This window comes from Cyclopterus lumpus, chromosome 4 (genome assembly GCF_009769545.1).
Source record: "Cyclopterus lumpus isolate fCycLum1 chromosome 4, fCycLum1.pri, whole genome shotgun sequence".
Classification (NCBI taxonomy): domain Eukaryota; kingdom Metazoa; phylum Chordata; class Actinopteri; order Perciformes; family Cyclopteridae; genus Cyclopterus; species Cyclopterus lumpus.
This window is the reverse complement of record NC_046969.1, coordinates 24,889,038-24,910,801: the sequence shown is the minus strand read 5'-3', so window position 1 is coordinate 24,910,801 and position 21,764 is coordinate 24,889,038. Positions and strand designations below refer to the sequence as shown.

The 21,764-nt window shown below is 42.8% G+C and overlaps 2 protein-coding genes across 2 annotated transcripts; one reads left to right on the top strand and one right to left on the bottom strand.

The window, feature by feature from the left end:
- The first annotated feature begins 7,343 nt into the window (after positions 1-7,343).
- On the top strand, positions 7,344-16,963 carry dhcr24 (24-dehydrocholesterol reductase). The gene is made up of 9 exons (XM_034530838.1): positions 7,344-7,772; positions 8,861-9,016; positions 10,976-11,081; positions 11,573-11,691; positions 12,591-12,854; positions 13,142-13,285; positions 14,421-14,618; positions 14,712-14,890; positions 16,194-16,963. Exons 1-9 carry the CDS (start codon positions 7,542-7,544, stop codon positions 16,345-16,347), a joined length of 1,551 nt encoding a protein of 516 aa, XP_034386729.1. The 5' UTR covers positions 7,344-7,541; the 3' UTR covers positions 16,348-16,963.
- LOC117729600 (cold-inducible RNA-binding protein A-like) lies at positions 16,861-18,865 on the bottom strand. Its single transcript, XM_034530839.1, has one exon. It carries the CDS (start codon positions 18,539-18,541, stop codon positions 17,993-17,995), a length of 549 nt encoding a protein of 182 aa, XP_034386730.1. The 5' UTR covers positions 18,542-18,865; the 3' UTR covers positions 16,861-17,992.
- Positions 18,866-21,764: the final 2,899 nt, after the last annotated feature.

Below are 21,764 nucleotides of genomic sequence, written 5' to 3'. Positions count from 1 at the left end.
CTGCAAGTTGAGTCGCACATTTCAATTGAAATGCATGGGTAGGAAAATTAGATTAAAATGGTGGAAAGTAATGTAAATATGCAGAAAACCCACTGATGTGGTGCTTTAAAATGAACATTCTCTGGATGTGTTTGCCAGTGAGCTGCGGTGGAATGAGTTAAATGGTCAGATGAGTCATCCCACAGAAGAGGATTATCCAGATGTGTTGATCTGGAATCAAGCCCTGGATTCCCTGTGTGCTTCATGTTACCGTGGCAACCGATGCCTTGTAAAAAAAGGGATTGCATGGATTTCTTTTGGAATTGGGCTTGCATGAGGTGTCACTACCCCGAGGACAGACCGGAGTACCAGCAGCACCAGTGAGGTCGGTGTTTCAACGATCTGATGGCTGTTTGTAAGAAGTGGGCGGAGTCAACGTGGCGACCACCCGTTGGTTTGTGGACCGCCGTTTTGGCATTTTGGCCGTCGCCATCTTGGACTAAATGAACATCACGCTGTATTGAAGAAGACTTGAAACTAGAGATTGAGACCAAAAACTAATGTTTACAATGTTTACTGAGGGAATAAATCAAGAGAAGTAGAGTCATTTATATAGACTTCTATACAACCAGAGGAGTCGCCCCCTGGTGGTCAGGAGAGAGAATGCAGCTTTAACACATAAAGCATAGACTTCTATACAACCAGAGGAGTCGCCCCCTGGTGGTCAGGAGAGAGAATGCAGCTTTAACACATGAAGCATAGACTTCTATACAACCAGAGGAGTCGCCCCCTGGTGGTCAGTAGAGAGAATGCAGCTTTAACACATAAAGCATAGACTTCTATACAACCAGAGGAGTCGCCCCCTGGTGGTTAGGAGAGAGAATGCAGCTTTAACACATGAAGCATAGACTTCTATACAACCGGAGGAGTCGCCCCCTGGTGGTCAGGAGAGAGAATGCAGCTTTAACACATGAAGCATAGACTTCTATACAACCGGAGGAGTCGCCCCTGGTGTTCAGGAGAGAGAATGCAGCTTTAACACATGAAGCATAGACTTCTATACAACCAGAGGAGTCGCCCCCTGGTGGTCGGTAGAGAGAATGTAGCTTTAACACATGAAGCATGGACTTCTATACAACCAGAGGAGTCGCCCCTGGTGGTCGGTAAAGAGAATGCAGCTTTAACACATGAAGCATAGACTTCTATACAACCAGAGGAGTCGCCCCCTGGTGGTCAGGAGAGCGAATGCAGCTTCAACACATGAAGCATAGACTTCTATACAACCAGAGGAGTCGCCCCCTGGTGGTCGGTAGAGAGAATGCAGCTTTAACACATGAAGCATAGACTTCTATACAACCAGAGGAGTCGCCCCCTGGTGGTCAGGAGAGAGAATGCAGCTTTAAAACGTGAAGCATAGACTTCTATACAACCAGAGGAGTCGCCTCCTGGTGGTCAGGAGAGAGAATGCAGTACTCCTGTCTGTTTCTCCAAACCCTCTCTACTGTGATAATACACTGACTATGAAGAAGTATATATATAATATACTCTGTATTATACTTTTTTTGAAAAAGCAAACTATCTTGCCAAGCAAATAAGATACTTCAACGATGTCTTACGTAATTAAATGTCATAAGGGATTAAAAATGAAGGGTTGGACACGGGTAACATTATAAAAGAAGAACACCGATAAATGCCGCATCTCTTTTTTTATACCTGCATACCTGATCCAACATTATTATTTATTATTGTGTGTAAAACATCTGCTGCACTGAGTCCGTTGACATCACCGCTGTTTGTTTGAATGAGTCTTCTGTGAATGGATTTGTGCTTGACGTGTTCAGTCCGCGTTAGCTTAGTTTAGCTTAGCATAAAGGCTGGAAGAAAAATAGTCCCGCACATAAACTCCCTTTAAAAGCACGACTTATCGGTTTTTTTTTCGTACACTTCCACTTGTGGGTTCTTCATTTGGTTCTGCTGTGGCTGAGTTCGGCGTGTTCTGCCTTTCACACCATAACATTTATGCGTTTTTACACCTGCGTTGTAATTATAGGACACTTGGGGAAAGCATGCTAGGACCCACTGGTCCCCATCGGAAAGAAGCATGCTTCGAGTGTTTGTTGATAGTGTTGGTTGCTGTCAGAGGACGGCTATTGCAGAGTCTGAGTAAAAGGACTCTTCGTCTTCCGGCCTGAGGGTCGGGGTGTCCGTATCGTCCGGCGCCTCACACCTCGAAGCTGATCTCCCTCGACCGCCCGAACAAGGGCTCCGTCGCCAGGTGCGTGTCCGAGTACGCGCGGCGCAGGTGCGTCGAGCTGGACGTGGTCTTGATGGCGACCTCGTAAGGGGGCGGGGGCTCCTGCCACAGCGGAGGGCGAGGCGTCGGACTGAAACTGCCGGGGTCCATGGGAGGGTAGTCGAAGTCCTCGACGCGGGCGCCTTGCCTGTGGCGCTCCATGGTCCTGGAAAGAGATCGTATGAAAACAAGCTGGTGGAAAACACACAAGTGCGGGACAGTCGGTTGTAGAGATGGGATGTCGGTAGGACCAATCCGGGGTGGGCAGCGTTGGGTTTCACTGAGGCGTAATGGACCTATCGGCTGCGCCCGGAAGATGAACAAGCTTTTGAAACACAGTCGTAAATATGAGCCGCGGAGACACACTTTAACCGAACAGCGGGGGCTAATAGAGTCTTTGGATTACAGCGGCACCGGCTCCTGAATACTTAGTTAAAGGATTAGTTTGACGTTGTGGAAATACAAACGGTATATTAATTTTCTTGCCGAGAGCTAGACGAAAAGATCGATAACACTCTTGTTTACGCATCGGCGGACTAAGAGACGATGGGCCTCTGAGCACAGACACGCAAAAGGCCCCAAAACCACCAAGTCAAGCAGCCTTTTATCGTTGTTTAGGCGTTAGGTTTGTAGTTGGTTTATGTCTCTTTGTGGTTGTTTTAAATCTCTTTGTAGTTGGTTTATGTCTCTTTGTGGTTGTTTTAAGTCTCTTTGAAGTTGGTTTATGTCTCTTTGTGATTTTTCTTTTTGTCTTTTTGATGTTGGTTTGTGTTTCTTTGTAGTTTTTGTTAGTCTCTTTGTAGTTAGTCTGTGTCTGTTTGTGTTTATTTTGTAACTTTGAGTCTCTTTGTAGTTGCCTGGTGTCTCTTAATGGTTGTTTTGAGTCTGTTTGTAGTTGTTTTGTTTCTTTTTGTGGATACTTTTATGTCTTATAGTCATTTTGAGCCATTTTGTTGTTGCTTTGTTACTCTTTCTGGTAATTTTGTGTCTTTTTGTGGTAATTTTAAGTCTCTGTGGTCGTTTGCCCGTCTATATTGTTACAATAAGACTCTCTTAGGTCTCTTTGTGTCTTTTTGCAGTTGTTTTGGTCGGTTTTGTTTCTTTGTGTTGAATTCAAGTTTCCTTCTAGTGCTTCTTACTTTGAGTGACATGTTGCAGGTAAAGGCCAGGGAGGGCCCTGACACTTTGGGCCCCTGGGCCTGTTTGCGAGCTAACTAATCCAGCCATGATTTTGCGGTAAACATAAAGCTACCGTCAGCAGCCTATTAGCTTAGCTTAGCATAAAGACTGGACAGCTAGCCTGGATCTGTGCAAAGGTAACCAGTAGAGGATGTAACTGGTCCCAGACAAGAAACAGACTTGGTTGGTAATTGCATACTAACGTACTTTAATAATTTTTAATAATTAATAATACTTTAATACTTTTCTTTGGTATTTTTTTTCATACAACAATACACAATAATGATTGCTGTGCAATACGTATGTTGATGTGATGAGACGATACCATGGTATGTGTGTGTGTGTGTGTGTGTGTGTGTGTGTGTGAGAGTGTGTGTGTGTGTGTGTGTGTGTGTCATAACGAGTACCATAGGCCTACACTGGGGCTCCTCCTGACTACTTTACGTCACTGTTTAGCGTACAAACTAATGGTATGTGAATTTTTTCACCTGACTTTCGCCGAGAAAGCAAATAAATGTATTTCATTAAATGTAAATTTAAAAACATTTCTTTAACTTAATGTAATTATATTTAGATAAGTGTGTATCTTTTCTGGGCGTTGTTAAATGGGATACTATACCAATAAATTAATGTGTCATCAAGAGCTGAACATGTCCATATTTGACCAGAATTAATGATAAATCAAGTGAAAGAGGACTTTGTTGGACTCTGTGTGCAAACCTCTTATGAACAGATGTATCTGGACCCTGAAGACTATTAATAATGTAACGGAGAATAACAATGTTTTGGGCCTAGAAAATCTATTCTTTGGGTTAAATACTTTTTTTTTTTTAAACATAATATACACAATACTTATTTTCTGGCTTCAAGACAAAATTGTCCATACTTACAAAATAATTTAACGGTGCAAAAAAAACCCAAAAAACAATAATACAAATTGTTTGTTTTTTTCAACCCACCTCGGCAGAAACACCGACTGGGACTCTGGGAAGCGGCTCCCCGGCGGGCCGAAGTTGGGGTAGTCGTAGGGGTAGTGCGGACACTCCGGGTCGAACTCCCGGTGGTTGTAGTTGGCGGCGCTCTTGCTGTTCATGGCCCAGAACAGCCCCAGGATGAGCATCACCACCCCGAGCACCACGCAGCACAGCGAGAAGGCCTGCAGGCGGCTCTGGGACGAGGCCAGGAAGGCGGTGGAGCCCCCGGTCACGATGAGGAAGGCTCCGATGAAGATCGTTCCGTGGTGCAGGGAAGGCATCCTCCTCCTCCTGCAGGACTGTGGCTGTCTCCTCAGGGGGGGGGGGGGGTTAACTCTCAAGGCTGGGACCGGCTGGATGGCGACGCTGACACTGACCTGACATCCAAAAAATATATTTACTCCACAGTTACAGAAGTCCTGAGGTAAAGAAAGAAAGAAAGCAGCTCCTTGAATCTCACTTATTTGCTCCCATAATTTCCATCTCCCCAGACTGATCATGAAGTGTTGGTCCTCGCTCTGTGGAGATCTCCAGCTCGCGCGTAAAAGTGTTCAAATTAATAGTTTTTGTCGGTGGAAAAAAAAACCCCAAAAAATAAACCCGGTTGAAGGCTTTGATGCTCATCGGGACTCGCTGTGTTTATCATCAGGGCAGATGGACCAGAGGACGGCACAGCCCATTAAGAAATCTTTACTGGCGCCCCACCCTCCCTCTGTCTAATGTGTCTGAGGGGTGTGTGCGTGTGTGTGTGTGTGAGTGTGTGTCCGTGTGTGTGTGTGTGTGTCCGTGTGTGTGTGTGTCCGTGTGTGTGTGTGTGTCCGTGTGTGTCCGTGTGTGTGTGTGTGTGTGTGTGTCCGTGTGTCCGTGTGTGTGTGTGTGTGTGTCCGTGTGTGAGACAGCAATTTCTCTAAACATAAATGGACATATTGGACAAGAAGCAGAGTGGAATTTTGGCCTATATTCTTATTTTTATAGCTTCACTGTGTTCAAATAGAGAAAGATGAGTTGAGTTTATTTAAAAAGCCAATGACAGAAAATCTGCTTTATGACTGATACGTTTTAACCAGCAATTCATATTCATTTGACACGTAGACTAAACTAAATAAATAGACAGAATGGTGCTATTTTGGCGAAATCAGCGAGTGTGCAAATGACATGTTACATATACACACAGAGACAGTTGAGAGAAACCCGAGTCCAAAGGTTAATTCTTGTATTTTCCAGTAACTTTGATTAATAATTGAATACCGGAGCGAGGGATCAATATGTAGAGACGGCTCCATTTCTTTTCTTTTTTTTTGCCTTAGAATGAATATAATTCATACAAGCTATTTACAACAAAGAGACCTATATATAGGTGTAAAAAAAAGAAGAAGAAGAGGAACCTTCATTTATATTCTTTGGATTTGTGTGAACCCGAGAATACGACAATATGACGTGTGCGGCGACAGGAGAGCGGTGTACAGGCCACGAAGCATGATTTATTCAAATGGTACTCGATGTACTTGGAGGGAGGAGAACCTTCCTCTTCCATGGTCAGCTCGAGGAAGTGTACTCTACCCTCTTTGAGAAACATTAACCGCATACGTCATATTTGGCAATATTCTTCAGCATAATACCGCTGAATTGACTTTTTTATTTTGTTATCTTTTTAATTGTGTGGTGGGGAGGATGGATGAGGTTCTTTGTGGAAAACAGATATATTAAAGGGATAATTAATAATATATTAAACAGGATATATTAAAGGGATAATTTGTATTTTTGCTATCTAAACTTGAAAGACATCGTATTGGATGTTTGGACGTTGGTTTTGAAGGCGATGAATCAGGATAGAACTGCAGTACTTAATGTCCTGTTTTATGAATTTGAATCTGAAGAGAGTTTGAATCTGACAATTACAAGAAAACTGTAATAGTGACATTTTACGAGTAAATTTGGTCAAAGGTCAAGACTTTGACCCTCATTCAAGAATTTGCATAGAATTTGACAACTTCAAATGTCTATAGGACAGAATTATGAGACATTTGAACAGACATGGATGTAAACTGTAACTTGACCGTGCGGCGATTATGAGACTATTTGACCAAATAAAACTAAAAAGGAAAATTATACATCAATAAATGTTGTAAACAAATGAATAAAACATGAACATTTGAACCAAAAAATTCACGACAAATCCAAAAAAATAAAAATGCGTTCACTTTATTTTATTTGATATTATTATTCTATTTATTTGCACTGTTTTTATACTTTACAACTCCAGAACACTTGATTTGCCATTTTATTCAATTTTTTTTTTTTATTGTTGGTTTTCTTTTTTTTAAAATATATATTTAGGCCTATATAATTTCTATATATAGGCTAGAAGCCTACACATATTTGTCTCATATACTTTTTATATATTTTCTACAATACTTATATACAGTTATATACAATACGTATATACACTTCTTTACCGTTATTTGTCCACATTTGTTTATGTCTATTTATGTGTACGTACATTGGGAGTCAAATGTATATGTGCACACACACACACACATGTGGCAAATAAAGTTGTATGAGAGTCAGTACATGTTATACTTTGATATTGACAATAGTAGCAAAGATCAGATATAATATATGAAATGCTTATGAATGATCCTCATAATATTCCCAGTTGTGAGGCAACAGACAGATAAATAACTAATTGGTTTAATTAGTTATTATTAGTGTCCCTTCACTGAATAGAGGAGCTTGAACCCAGGCTGGCCCACACGGTCATCGTTTAGTAACAGTGTCATGGCGTGACAGCCGCTCCGCTTCCTGATTGGTCCAACTTCAGAGAGGCTACCGCTCCAGAATTCCCAACGGTCGCTCGCTCGACCAATGAGCGCCACGCGTGTGACGCTCGGTCCCGCCCCCAGGCAGCGGTTTTGACCAATCAGCGGAGCAGTAGAGGAAACGGGAGGGCCGGACCGGCCCGGCCGCCTAGGAAGCGTTCACCTATCGCGGTGAAGAGGCCATCAGGAGGTAATCGATGTCCGGGCGCTCGGCGATAGTTTTACTCACAAAGAAAAAACACCTAAAATACAAAAGAGCCTTTGGGGTCCGGAGAGCGAACCCGTCCGGACGCCATCATGGATCCCCTGCTGTGTTTAGCCGGCGTGGTGGTCACGTTCCTGCTGTGGATCAGAATCAAGGGTCTCGATTACGTCATCGTCCACCAGCGGTGGATATTCGTGTGTCTGTTCCTGCTGCCGCTCTCCGTCGTGTTCGACGTGTACTACTATGTGCGCGCGTGGCTCATTTTCAAGATGTGCTCCGCGCCCAAGCTGCACGACCAGCGCGTGCGTGACATCCAGCGACAGGTGAGCAGCAGCGTCGGGGTCACCTGTTGTGTGATATTGGCTCTTACAGGTGTGCGCGCGTGTGTGTGCGCAGCTACCTTTTTGTGAACTGACCCCTGACCTCCCATTCATTTGTTTTTTAAAAGTTACCTCTATCCCTGGTCTATAGGACACCTGTACCATGGATAGAATGAGGAGTGGCCTGTTTTGCAAAGCATCATGGGTACTAGTGAACAACTCACTGGTGTTTTTAACTACGTGCATCTTTGTTGGCGGTGCAGAGTGTGTTGCTTTATCTCTGTTAATGTTGTAAATTCATTATTACACCGCTTATCAACCTTTTGTTTTTTGTTGCTTTGCAGGCACACGATAGATAAGATTGTGTTGTAACAGTTTCAACAGGCTGGTTATTGATCATCAAAACATACATTTTCTTTTAATTCAACATTCACAGTTATAAAAGTAAGGCTGTTTTTTTTTTTTTTTTTTAAAAGCACATCAATTTCTTTGGCTTTTGATTAGTTGGGCCTGCGAGTTCACGATCAAGTGAAGAAACTACTTATCAGTTTGGGTGTTCAACAATCAAGTTGCACAACACAGGGTCCACGTGTGTGTGTGTGTGTGTGTGTGTGTGTGTGTGTGCGCGTGTTGTTTTGTGGTTAATTGTTTCTTTCTAAAGGGGCAAAATAAAAGTGATTTATTGAACTGAATTGGTTCAGAAATGGGGCCATTATTATTATTATTATGAGGTAATGCAGCACTTTTCCCCCTCCATTTTGTGCTTAAGATCTATGTGAGGTTGTGTGAATTTAGGCAATCTGTTCAAAAGTCTGATAAAATGCTGACTGTACGCGGGAGAGGGCCCAAGGAGCAGACTAGACGGACACTTAATCCCTTGATTCCTAGAAGGAGAGAGGAATCTGATGTGAAGTAGAGGTAAATCAATCTGATCCACAGGCCCCAGAGAGAGCGGTAGTCAATGAAGTGTCAAGAAGAAAGACGCACATGGGCTCACCACAGTGGGAGGATCAGTGTTCACAAAATATACTTTGAGGGGTTTAAATGAGCTGTGAAACATAATGCCTTCTTGCCTTTGTCCCACATTTCAGGTGCGCGAGTGGAAGAAGGACGGCAGTAAGACCCACATGTGTACGGGTCGCCCCGGCTGGCTCACCGTGTCCCTCAGAGTGGGGAAGTACAAGAAAACCAGCAAGAACATCATGATCAACATGATGGACATTCTGGAGGTGGACACGAAGAGGCAGGTGGGAGGACTCGACCAATCCCATCAGCCCCAGCTCTACTTTGTGCTCACTTTAGCACGCTAGCACGCTGAACTAAGATGGCGAACATAGTAAACGTTATACCGGCTAAACATCTGCATGGTTAGCATTGTGAGCATATTAGCATGCTAACATATTAAACTAAGATGGCGAACATAGTAAATATTATACCTGCTAAACATCTACATGTTAGCATGCTAACACATTAAAATAAGATGGCGAACAAAGTAAACATTACACCTGCTAAACATCTGCATGTTAGCATTGTGAGCATATTAGCATGCTAACATATTAAACTAAGATGGCGAACATAGTAAATATTATACCTGCTAAACATCTACATGTTAGCATGCTAACACATTAAAATAAGATGGCGAACAAAGTAAACATTACACCTGCTAAACATCTGCATGTTAGCATTGTAAGCATATTAGTAAGCTAATACATTAAACTAAAATGACGAACAAAGTAAACATTACACCTGCTAAACATTGTATGTTAGCATTATAAGCATATTAGCATGCTAACACATTAAAATAAGATGGCAAACAAAGTAAACATTACACCTGCTAAACATCTGCATGTTAGCATTGTAAGCATATTAGTAAGCTAATACATTAAACTAAAATGACGAACAAAGTAAACATTACACCTGCTAAACATCTGCATGTTAGCATTGTGAGCATATTAGCATGCTAACATATTAAACTAAGATGGCGAACATAGTAAATATTATACCTGCTAAACATCTACATGTTAGCATGCTAACACATTAAAATAAGATGGCGAACAAAGTAAACATTACACCTGCTAAACATCTGCATGTTAGCATTGTGAGCATATTAGCATGCTAACATATTAAACTAAGATGGCGAACATAGTAAATATTATACCTGCTAAACATCTACATGTTAGCATGCTAACACATTAAAATAAGATGGCGAACAAAGTAAACATTACACCTGCTAAACATCTGCATGTTAGCATTGTAAGCATATTAGTAAGCTAATACATTAAACTAAAATGACGAACAAAGTAAACATTACACCTGCTAAACATTGTATGTTAGCATTATAAGCATATTAGCATGCTAACACATTAAAATAAGATGGCAAACAAAGTAAACATTACACCTGCTAAACATCTGCATGTTAGCATTGTAAGCATATTAGTAAGCTAATACATTAAACTAAAATGACGAACAAAGTAAACATTACACCTGCTAAACATCTGCATGTTAGCATTGTAAGCATATTAGTAAGCTAATACATTAAACTAAAATGACGAACAAAGTAAACATTACACCTGCTAAACATCTGCATGTTAGCATTGTAAGCATATTAGTAAGCTAATACATTAAACTAAAATGACGAACAAAGTAAACATTACACCTGCTAAACATTGTATGTTAGCATTATGAGCATATTAGCATGCTAACACATTCAAATAAGATGGCAAACAAAGTAAACATTACACCTGCTAAACATCTGCATGTTAGCATTGTGAGCATATTAGCATGCTAATACATTAAACTAAAATGACGAACAAAGTAAACGCTCGTCACAGTTTTTGTAATGCAACATTATTTTTGCAAAAGTCTGACACAGCCAGACTATTAAAACCACTTAATTTAAAGGAAACTGCTTAATAATTTTTCCGTTTCACTCGTCTTTTCTTCCAAATAAATGTGGCGAACCTGTGAGTTTGTTTGAACCTGTGAGGTCATCCGGCGGCCTCTGTTCTCTGGCCACCTTGGACTTCTGTTAACCAATGGGGACGTCGTGTTCCCAGACGTCAACATTCGGCCTTTTGTCACTAATAACCGCGACGGTGTGACAGAAATAAAACCAACATCGGCATTAAACCAGTTTTCCCGTTAACGTTTATCTGGCTGGATTTTGTATTGTTGGCCTTCACTCACTGGTGGTCTTTGTTTTTTAGGTGGTGAGAGTCGAGCCGCTGGCCAACATGGGTCAGGTGACCGCTCTCCTCACCTCTATTGGCTGGACGCTGCCGGTGCTGCCCGAGCTGGATGACCTCACCGTGGGTACGTGGCTGTATTACTGTGGGCATCATCTGTGGGCCCCTCTGGGTTTTCTTAGATAATAGAGACGTGCCGATGATTTCCACAGCTTCGTTGTCCCAGTGAGGCAGATCCTGCATCTCCCCTCCATCAATCCCCCGTATCCTGTTTAGAGCACCAGCGACTTCTCTAATTGTGTTAGAGGATTGATGTTGTAGCTCAGGAGGCGAAAAAACGGGGAGGAAATGGCTGCAGCGTTGGAAGCGCCCCTGGATCGGGTTTCATAATGGATTCCCTGATGCCATAAATTGCGCATCAGCAATCTAATGTTTTCCCCATCAGGCAGCGGTGCATTCATTTATCTCGATGTCCAAGCGGGCACATAGACTCACTCATCTCCTGGCAGGCAAGCGCTGCTTTGTGCTGGTGTGTGTGTGTGTGTGTGTGTGTTTGTGTTTGCCCACCTTGAAAAAGATATTGAATTACGAATCTTTAATCCTCGCTCCTCCTCTCAGGTGGTTTGGTGATGGGCACCGGCATCGAGTCGTCCTCTCACATTTACGGGCTGTTTCAGCACATCTGCGTCGCGTTCGAACTGGTCCTAGCTGACGGCAGCTTGGTGCGCTGCACCGAGGTGAGTATCGGTGGTGGCAACGCCATCATGCTGTCATCGGGAGACCACCGACAAGCATAGACTTCTATACAACCAGAGGAGTCGCCACCTGGTGGTCAGGAGAGAGAGAATGCAGCTTTAACACATGAAGCATAGACTTCTATACAACCAGAGGAGTCTCCCCCTGGTGGTCAGGAGAGAGAATGCGGCTTCACATGAAGCATATACTTCTATACAACCAGAGGAGTCGCCCCCTGGTGGTCAGTAGAGAGAATGCAGTTTTAACACATGAAGCATAGACTTCTATACAACCAGAGGAGCCTCCCCCTGGTGGTCAGGAGAGAGAATGCAGCTCTAACACATGCAGCATAGACTTCTATACAACCAGAGGAGTCTCCCCCTGGTGGTCAGGAGAGAGAATGCAGCTTTAACACATGAAGCATAGGAGTGGCAAGAGTTTGATTGACAGACAGTTCATCCAATCCCCTGCCAATTATGTTTTTTTTTTTTAAAGTGCCTCCATGTTTCCAAATAATGACTCCCTGGGAGGCGGGCAGGTCGGATCCCCCCCCCAAAAAAACACCTGTTTTCTGACCCCACGTCCCTCACTTATAGTTTTCAAATGGTCCCAGACTTGGTTAAACTTGTGATGAGAGTCCCAGAGTTGCAGTAAAATGTTGCGTAATGGCCTCCTCCAGTAAGCAAAAGGAGTGGTCTCCTTGTGGAGGAGAGGAAACGCTGTGAGGTTCGCTAATGGTTCAGTTGTCAAAGCCGACGTGGTTACAGATAGACGGATGTTAGAAACCCAGAAGGCCGAGACCACATTTTTATATATATATATATATATATATATATATACGTGTCACAGACGCGTATTCAGTTTTGTTCAAACGCACAACGTCTTCTTCCCGGTCGCTCAGGAGGAGAACTCGGACCTGTTCCACGCCGTCCCGTGGTCCTGCGGCACCCTGGGGTTCCTGGTCGCGGCCGAGGTTAAAATAGTCCCCGCCAAACCCTGGGTGAGGCTGCGCTACGAGCCGGTCCGGGGGCTGGAGAACATCTGCAAGCGCTTCACCGACGCGTCGAAGAACAAGCAGAACACGTTCGTGGAGGGCCTCCAGTACGGCCGGGACGCCGCCGTCGTCATGACGGGGACCATGACGGACCACGCCGAGCCGGATAAGGTTTTCATCACACTGTTTGAACCCAGACCTCTATTTTCTCACGTGTTTGTGTCAATGTGACGAATAGGTGCGAGAGTTTTGGAACAATTGGAGAACGCTGCAGCTGCAAAACGGGCTGCAAGTTAATCTCACGGGTCACCGTCATGGTGCCCGTCGCTCATGGAAAATACCGTTCATCGGTTGCAAAGAAAACGCTCACTGAGACACAAAAAACATGGGAAAATTAGGCAGAAAAATGACCAAAAGCGACCTCCCGTTTGACCTCCCTCCGTCCTCTCTGGTGTCAGATCAACAGAATCGGCCTTCACTTCAAACCCTGGTTCTTCAAACACGTGGAGGGCTACCTGAAGAGGGACCAGGATGGAGTCGAATACATCCCCCTCAGGCAGTACTATCACAGACACACGCGCAGCATCTTCTGGGAGCTTCAGGTACACACACACACACAAACACACAGACACACACACACACACACACACACACACACACACACACACACACACACACAGAGGCTGTTTCCTTTAGAGTTTCATTAAGGTCCTGCACATTTCTGCCAGATATGAGCTTGTCATCATCTCCTTGCTCACTTCTCTTTATTACACTCTAATGCTCTTTCTCACACACACACACACACACATAGTGTATACACACACACACACACACACACACACACACACACACCATTATCCATTAGTGAGAAGGGCTTGGCATCCTTTTGTCTTCTGTAACAGGAAGTGCCGCGATGAATTATGCATAGCATTGGTTTGGACGATGCCTTCAGGAGCCGTCTCTGGGCTTCTGGGTTTTTAAAGGGTTTTGGTTCTGTGGACGATGCGGAGAGAGAGAAGGCCGGCGACCGGTGCTTTGATTACATCGACAATTTTGGGATTATTGTCAGACGTGAAAACGAGAGAGCGTTTGGCACTTTTTTGGAAGGTTGGGACCGCCCTCTGCTGGAGTATAAGAGGAGTGCAGCTGGATTGTGTCATTGTATTTGGACTGTTTGTGACAAATTTTACATAAAATTTAAGAAACGATTTGTGCTATTGTAATTTCTTTTATGTTAAGATACTAAATATTTGGGTGAGGAGAAAAGTATAAATATAATAAAGTATTTCCGCATTATTATTATTATTATTATTATTTTTATAAAATCCTTCCTCCATTTCAAATTCAAATTGGACATTTTAAAGAGAATTCAAACCACATATATTCAGATGTTAGATGTTTTTCAAAGTAAGTATTTGTAATTCTATTAAAATTGTACTTATATGGTATATAATATACATCATAGGTTTTGTTTTCGCCCACATTTAACTGAGATAATAATTAATTATGAGGAATAAAAACACAAATGTCCAAAAGCCAACGTGACATCATGAAAGTACTTCTGATGTCCCGAGAATATTTAATTTGCAGTCTACGGCAGATTTGAGAAACTCAAAAAATTAAAACAAACACCGACTTCTTTTATATTTGTTTCCCGCTAAGTGATTCAATCGTTACAGCACCACAATGCATCATGGGACGCCGCTTTACCGACGTCTGTGCTCCCTTTTCTACCAGGACATCATCCCCTTCGGCAACAACCCGATATTCCGCTGGCTGTTCGGCTGGATGGTTCCTCCCAAGATCTCGCTGTTGAAGCTCACGCAGGGGGAGACCATCCGGCGGCTCTACGAGCAGCACCACGTGGTCCAGGACATGCTGGTTCCCATGAAGAACCTGCAGGCGGCCATCACGCACTTCCACCAGAACATCGACGTAGGACTCGGCTGTGGATGATGACACCCACCCTCCGTACCTGCTGGTTTACGGGCCTGTTTGAACCCCCCCGTGTGTCTCGTGCCGTTTCAGGTGTATCCTCTGTGGCTGTGTCCCTTCCTGTTGCCCCCGGGCCGAGGCATGGTCCACCCCAAAGGTCAGGAGGAGGAGCTGTACGTGGACATCGGAGCCTACGGGGAGCCCAAAGTCAAACACTTCGAAGCCAAGGCGTCCACGCGGCAGCTGGAGAAGTTTGTCAGGGACGTGCACGGGTGAGTCTCAAATAACGCGCGATAGCTTTCTATTTAAAGACATATTTAAAAAAAAAAAACAATGTTGTAATAACAACGTTTGGATGGGAATCCAGCTCTAACAAATAGTATGATATTAATAATATTAGTGCAGCCTGATCAACATCGTCTGACACTGCACAAACACAATATGGCTGATTTTAGTGCAGATGTAAAGGTGACCTCTGACCCCAGGTTGGGAACGAACTGAGTGAGAGAATATTATAGATATTAATCTAGACTTAAATTTGATAGAAGGGGGAAGCTGCGATATATATATATATATATATATATATATATATACACGGCACAGGTGGTAAACGATATTCCAGAGTCATTGATTCAAACGCAGACCTCAGTCAGATAAAGGATCAATGAGTCAGGCAGACGAGACTCCCCCCTTGGAATGAATCTGCACTCATCGCTGAACAGAACGTTTTCCTCAACGTGTTCAGGTTCCTACACATGTTCAGGTTCCTACATATGTTCAATGTTCAGGTTCCTACACGTGTTCAGGTTCCTACACATGTTCAGTGTTCAGGTTCCTCCACATGTTCAGGTTCCTCAACGTGTTCAGGTTCCTACACATGTTCAGTGTTCAGGTTCCTACACATGTTCAGGTTCCTCAACGTGTTCAGGTTCCTACACATGTTCAGTGTTCAGGTTCCTACACATGTTCAGGTTCCTCAACGTGTTCAGGTTCCTACACATGTTCAGTGTTCAGGTTCCTCTACATGTTCAGGTTCCTACACATGTTCAGTGTTCAGGTTCCTCCACATGTTCAAGTTCCTCCACATATTCAGTGTTCAGGTTCCTACACATGTTCAGGTTCCTACACATGTTCAGTGTTCAGGTTCCTCTACATGTTCAGGTTCCTACACATGTTCAGTGTTCAGGTTCCTCTACATGTTCAGGTTCCTACACATGTTCAGTGTTCAGGTTCCTCTACATGTTCAGGTTCCTACACATGTTCAGTGTTCAGGTTCCTACACATGTTCAGGCTCCTCTACATGTTTAGGCTCCTCTACACATCCTCGGCTGTGCTGCTCATCCCATAAATGCTTGTTTCTTCCAAACGGGGCACCGTTTAAAAAGGGAAATAAACGGGCTTTCCAACGGCGTAACATTTATTGCCAAGAAGCATCATTACAGAGAAATAATCTTCCAAACACTAATTTCCATACTTTTTGTTCAACGTCTATACCTAATAATAATAATAATAATAATAATAATAATAATCAGAGCCTAAAACATATAAAACTTATGAGGTTCACGCCCCCTTCAGGTTCCAGATGCTGTATGCAGATGTGTACATGGGCCGAGAGGAGTTCTGGGAGATGTTTGACGGACGGCTGTATCACCGGCTGAGAGAGGAACTCGGCTGTAAGGAGGCCTTCCCGGAGGTCTACGACAAAATCTGTAAATCCGCCCGACACTGACCCACCCCCACCCCCACCCCCCACGTCACCGATGGATGTTTCAACTAAATACACACAAACTGCATCATGTGTACGAGCTAACCGGTTATTTTCATCAACTCAAGCCGCGTCTTTAAGAGGCAGTGAAGCAGGAGCACATGTATTGTATGTCGTGAATGTATTTTCTTTACACATTTAGCTTATTTCAACATTCATTGTTCAGATACATTTTCTGTAAATTGTATTTTGTGTGTGTGTGTATTTTCTGCACTGTTTAACAACCTGATCCAGTGTTTCTCACGGACCTTTTTAACAGATTTCTACACACCTTTTTCTGACTGGTCAGCCTTACCTACAAGTGCCATACACCAAAACATGACTTTCTAATTAGAGGCTTGCACATATTTTTAAATAAACTTTTGTAATAAATATGAAAAAGAGAAACCCCCCAAAAAATCATATCACCCGGACTCTCGTGTTTTTTAAAGTATATTCTGAAGTTGCACAGACAGTCAAAACTAATGTATTTGCTCTGAGTGGATTTTTGTTTTCTTTTATTTAAATAACAGCAGTGTAAATCTGATAACTTGTCCTTCTGCATCCTTCCACGTCAAATAAACTGATATGCGCATCAATACTTTTTTTCATCTCGTTTTAATAAATAGACAGTGTAAACATTGTTTTTGAGGGGGGGGGGGGGGTGTTGTTTGTCGTCCCCGTGTGAGCTGAAAGGCATCGTAGCAAACCAGTGACTTAACAAGTCTTTACTCGTTATGATTTGGACAATTCCCAAAATATACTGGTACGATGGCCAGCACTTAACATATAGCGGTTATAGCATTAAACAATACTTGTATTTACAATTCCAAGCCAACTATGTGATTTTTAGTAGCAATTACATTTAAACATATCAATTAATTCTGTCAAAAATTTTGAATTCTTGATATTCATAAATCGTGGATCATTGTAGATATCTGGAGCTTAATTAAACCAGTCCACTTTTACCATTGACTTCTCTTCAAATTAAATCACACATCTTTAATTTCACGTTTCACAATTCCAAGTCAATATATCCAAAATGTAATATGTAACTAGCTGCAATTCTGATGAGGCATCTCAATTGCCACTAGTCAAAATGTTAATTAGTGATAAATAAATTCTCACCGATAGCAATGTCCATTGTATACATCTACAAATGGTCCTAAATTACAGGTATGACACATTTAATTTAGCAAATAAAATTCACGTGTTGATATTTATAGGATTGTATATCTGGAATTGCATTCCAGATATCTCAAACGTAGTCTTGATGGTATTTCTGACAACACCATCTGTGGCCATGGTGCCACTTCAAACCAGTGTCCGGTGGAACTGGTTTTTAGTGGAACATTAACAGGTGCGCGTGCGGTAATCCTGCACCTGTACACATTAGAATTCTGGTGTAGAGGAAATAGAATAATCTTTTTTTTTGGGTGCGGGGTGGTGGAATTTGTAACATTGTTAATTTAAGGAATGAAAAAAAAAAAAAAAAACTCAGGTGTACATTTCTTTCTTTAAGATGCTCGAGCGACAACAAAATAATTACAAAACGAAGCTCGGCAATAAACACGCGGACATCTTTGTTTGCGCGTGTTCCGGGCCACGCGAGTACGTCGCCCCGGGTCGTTTACTCGTTGCCGGTGTAGCTGTCGTACCCCTCCCTGTACGAGGAGTTGCGGTCCTCGTATCCACCCTGAGACCGGCCTCTGTAGTAACCGCTACCGCCGCGGCTGTCGCGTCCGCCGCTACCGCCGCCGCCTCCGCCGCTCCTGTACGTGTTTCCGCCATACCGCCCCTCGGACTGGAAGCCTCGGTCCCCGTAGCTCCTATCGCTATTGTAGCCGCCGCCGCCGCCTCTCCCATATCCTCCGCCTCCGCCACCGCCTCGCGATTCTCTACCGCCGAAGCCTCCTCGGGCGCGCCCGCCCTTCCCCGCTTCGTCCACGCGGATGGCGCGGCCGTCCAGGGTCTTGCCGTGCATGCCCTCCTGCGCGTCTTTGGCGTCCTCCACGTTCTCGAATTTCACGAAGCCGAAGCCGCGAGAGTTACCGGATTCCCGGTCCCGGATCACGTCGACTTTCTCGATGGCCCCGTACTTGCCGAACGCCTCGGCGAGCGTGTCCTCGTTGGTGTCGAAGCTCAGGCCCCCGACGAACAGTTTCCCCTCGTCCGACATGGTGATGCGTGATTTCAGCGAGCAGGAATCTAACGCACAGTGCAGCGAATAAACGGAAGAGTCTGTGAGGGGGGGGTGCGGTGCGGAATTATACCCCCAATCTACATCCGGTCAAGGATAGCCTTTTAAAATGGCGGAAAAACGCCGAATAAAAACACAACAAAACGCTTGTCGTGTGTGCTACACGGCTTTCACCAATAACAAAAAAAAAATATATATATATATATATATATATAAATAAGAAACACGACTTCGCCCTCGGCGCACTGAAGGTGAAGCCGGCTTATATTTTGGCTCTGGAAGGAGCTCACCGGACGACGCAGCAGCGCGTGCAAGAACCGTTATACACAGAGGGGGGAGGGGGCTCGTGCGAAGTGGAGCGGAACGGCGCGTTGGTGAGGTCAGTGACGCATGCGACTGATCCGAGTCAAATTAAATATATAATACATTTAAATAAATAAGAAATATACATTACGGTTTATGCACGTGTTTAGAAACGATTTCTGTGCTTCGTCTTTTTAAAAATGTGTACACTATTTTTTTTTAATTGTAAATAATATTAATATTAATATTTAATTTTAAAAGTCCCGTGGTTCTGCGTCAAGCGAGCGCTGGTGCGCTTGCGTTAGCCTAACGTTAGTTTCACTTGTGGTGATTTACTTCTTATGATTAAACAAATGTTTATGATTAGCAGCTATTCATAAACATTTGTTTATTAATTTTCCAAATAATAGTTTTTTTTTTATCCCATTATTTTTGCCTTGTATTAGATTAGATCATATAGATTAAATATGATATAATACAAGGCAAAAATAATGGGCTAAAAAGAAAATCTACTGCCACGTATATGGTATATTTGACTAATAAAAGTGCTTTCACAATTCAAATTTAACAAATTAAGCAATATGAACGCACGGTGATACGCACACATACCGATACAGTGTTCAATCAATATTTTCTTACCATTCATGTTTCTACTTCTTCATATGTTGTCTAATTAGTCTTTATATCACAAACGTGCAGAGAAATGGTTCTTATGCGTTATACTTTTACTGACTCACTTATTTATTTTACTGCTGTAATACTGTTCTCGGGCAAAATAACTAACCTTTAAGGCCTAATGATTTAAATAAGGGCTTTTCAAGTGAGCACATTTGGAAGTTAAATCACATAAAATATTTTTCACAATGAAAGTCAATGGGGAAAAATAATCCCACCGTTTGGCCGCGCTAGTATCGCCCCTCTCATGTCTTCTCTTTAGTAAAAAGTTACACATATATAAAGTTCTTCTTAAAAAAAAATTCAATATAAAATATTTGATACCATTGATACCTCCACTCCCAGCATGCACCTCAGACAGCTGTTCAGGCCTGAAAAGAAGGGCCGACCGCCCTGCCGTACGATGGAGGAGCCGTGGGGGAAGAAACTGCATCCACGGCCACTTTAAAGCAGTGGTTCCCAAACTGTGGGGCGCGATTTGTAGTGGAAAGCCGGCTCATTGCAGCCACTAATAATAATGATAAAACTTGATGGCTCACACATACCTGCACATTTAGTTTTGCACAGGCTGCACGTCGTTGTTGTTGTTGTTTTGAAAAGATATGCAGTGCAAAACTCAGTAAAGCTCTTTATTGCCAAATATTTGAACTTTGTTTAGTTTAGTTTTTCCACAGGTTGCACTTTATTGTTATTATCTTGAACAGACATTCAGTGCAAAACAGGTTAATTGCAGCCACAATAAGCAATTTATTTGTCAAATATTACTTATTTTTAGCACAATTTGCATTGTTCTAACAAAGTGATTGCAATTGATTTTGGTTTGATGGAGCAATCTGGTTTACTTGAAAGCGATTGCACATTTTCTTTATTCTATTATTTGAGAAAGCACAAAAGTTATTTCAATAACAATAAAGCATTGTGTCTTCTTTTCACCAATGTGAGCAGCTCTCGATATGAATTCAACTGTGAACTCTTTATTCAGTGATCCCGCGCTGCGTCACGTGACCGGTGACCGTGAGCTGTGCAGCAACAACACGTAAGCGGGCTAAAATATTTTTTGTGAACAGATGAGTGTTTGTTTGTTCGCCTGATTTTTTAGAAAACGTGTTTTTATATTTTCCAATAAGCACTTTGTGTTGATAAGAGCCGTCTTTACTATGTTTTGAATGATGTCCAAACTTAAACTTAGCCCACTCTCTAGTGTTACCATGGTAACAGAGTCTCATACTGGAGTCCCCCGACCTGTGGACCGACAACAGGCCCCAAAAAATGATGACGGTTGACGCGGTTGTTTTTTAATCCTTTTGTTTTCAAAGATCATCATCAGGACGCCCCCTCTCCCTGAGAAGTCCTCCATGAAGGCTCAACTGTGGTCCAAGAGGTGCTCCATGTTACTTACGTTTACAGAGTCGGCCGATGTTCCGTCTCCACGGCGACGAGAAGGCCGGACAGCGACTTCCTCCTCGTGGTCCCACGAGAAGCACCGGTGGCGGAGGGAGTGACCGTCATGTTTGTACTCTAAACGGTTATTTTATATATTTATACATCTACAGTTGGAGAAAGTTATTTTTATGTTTTCAATGTGCAGAAAGTTTTGAACATTTAGAGAAGTGTTGCTCGAACACACACGCTTATTAAAGACCAGGAGTTTATGAGTTTATGAGACAACCAGCTGTTTTTATGGGCTGCTGAGATCAGAGAACATGTGATTGAACCAGCCAATCAAATGTAGGCACATTAAAAATACATCTCCCCCATCTGAGCGTCTTGAGAGCTGTACCTTTTGGAAAGGGGTTAACCCTAACCCACCCCATCACAGAAAATAATGTGTTCTATGAACATTAAAGCATTTAAATATGTTCTAATAGAAGCCCAAAATACAAGTAAAACCCCTAAAATGAATATGTGATGTCCCCTTTAATAGAGCATGTCCTGCCCCAACAACACAACACAAGTCTTTTTGCATTTAATGTCCTCTTTAACTATTCAGCAGGCATTCTGAGCGACTCTGTATTTGTTGAAATAAAGTGTTGATTGAACCTCAACCTGATTGGACCGTCTCTCCTGCTCGGTTTGGGCACGTTCAGCTGTAAACGTCCACTAGCAACATCATTAAATCAGTCAAATTAACAATTTACATTGTTTTATATGACACATTTAAGGTTATTCCAGTGTATATATACTGAAATAATTTCACACGTATTGTTTTTCTGACTGGCACACG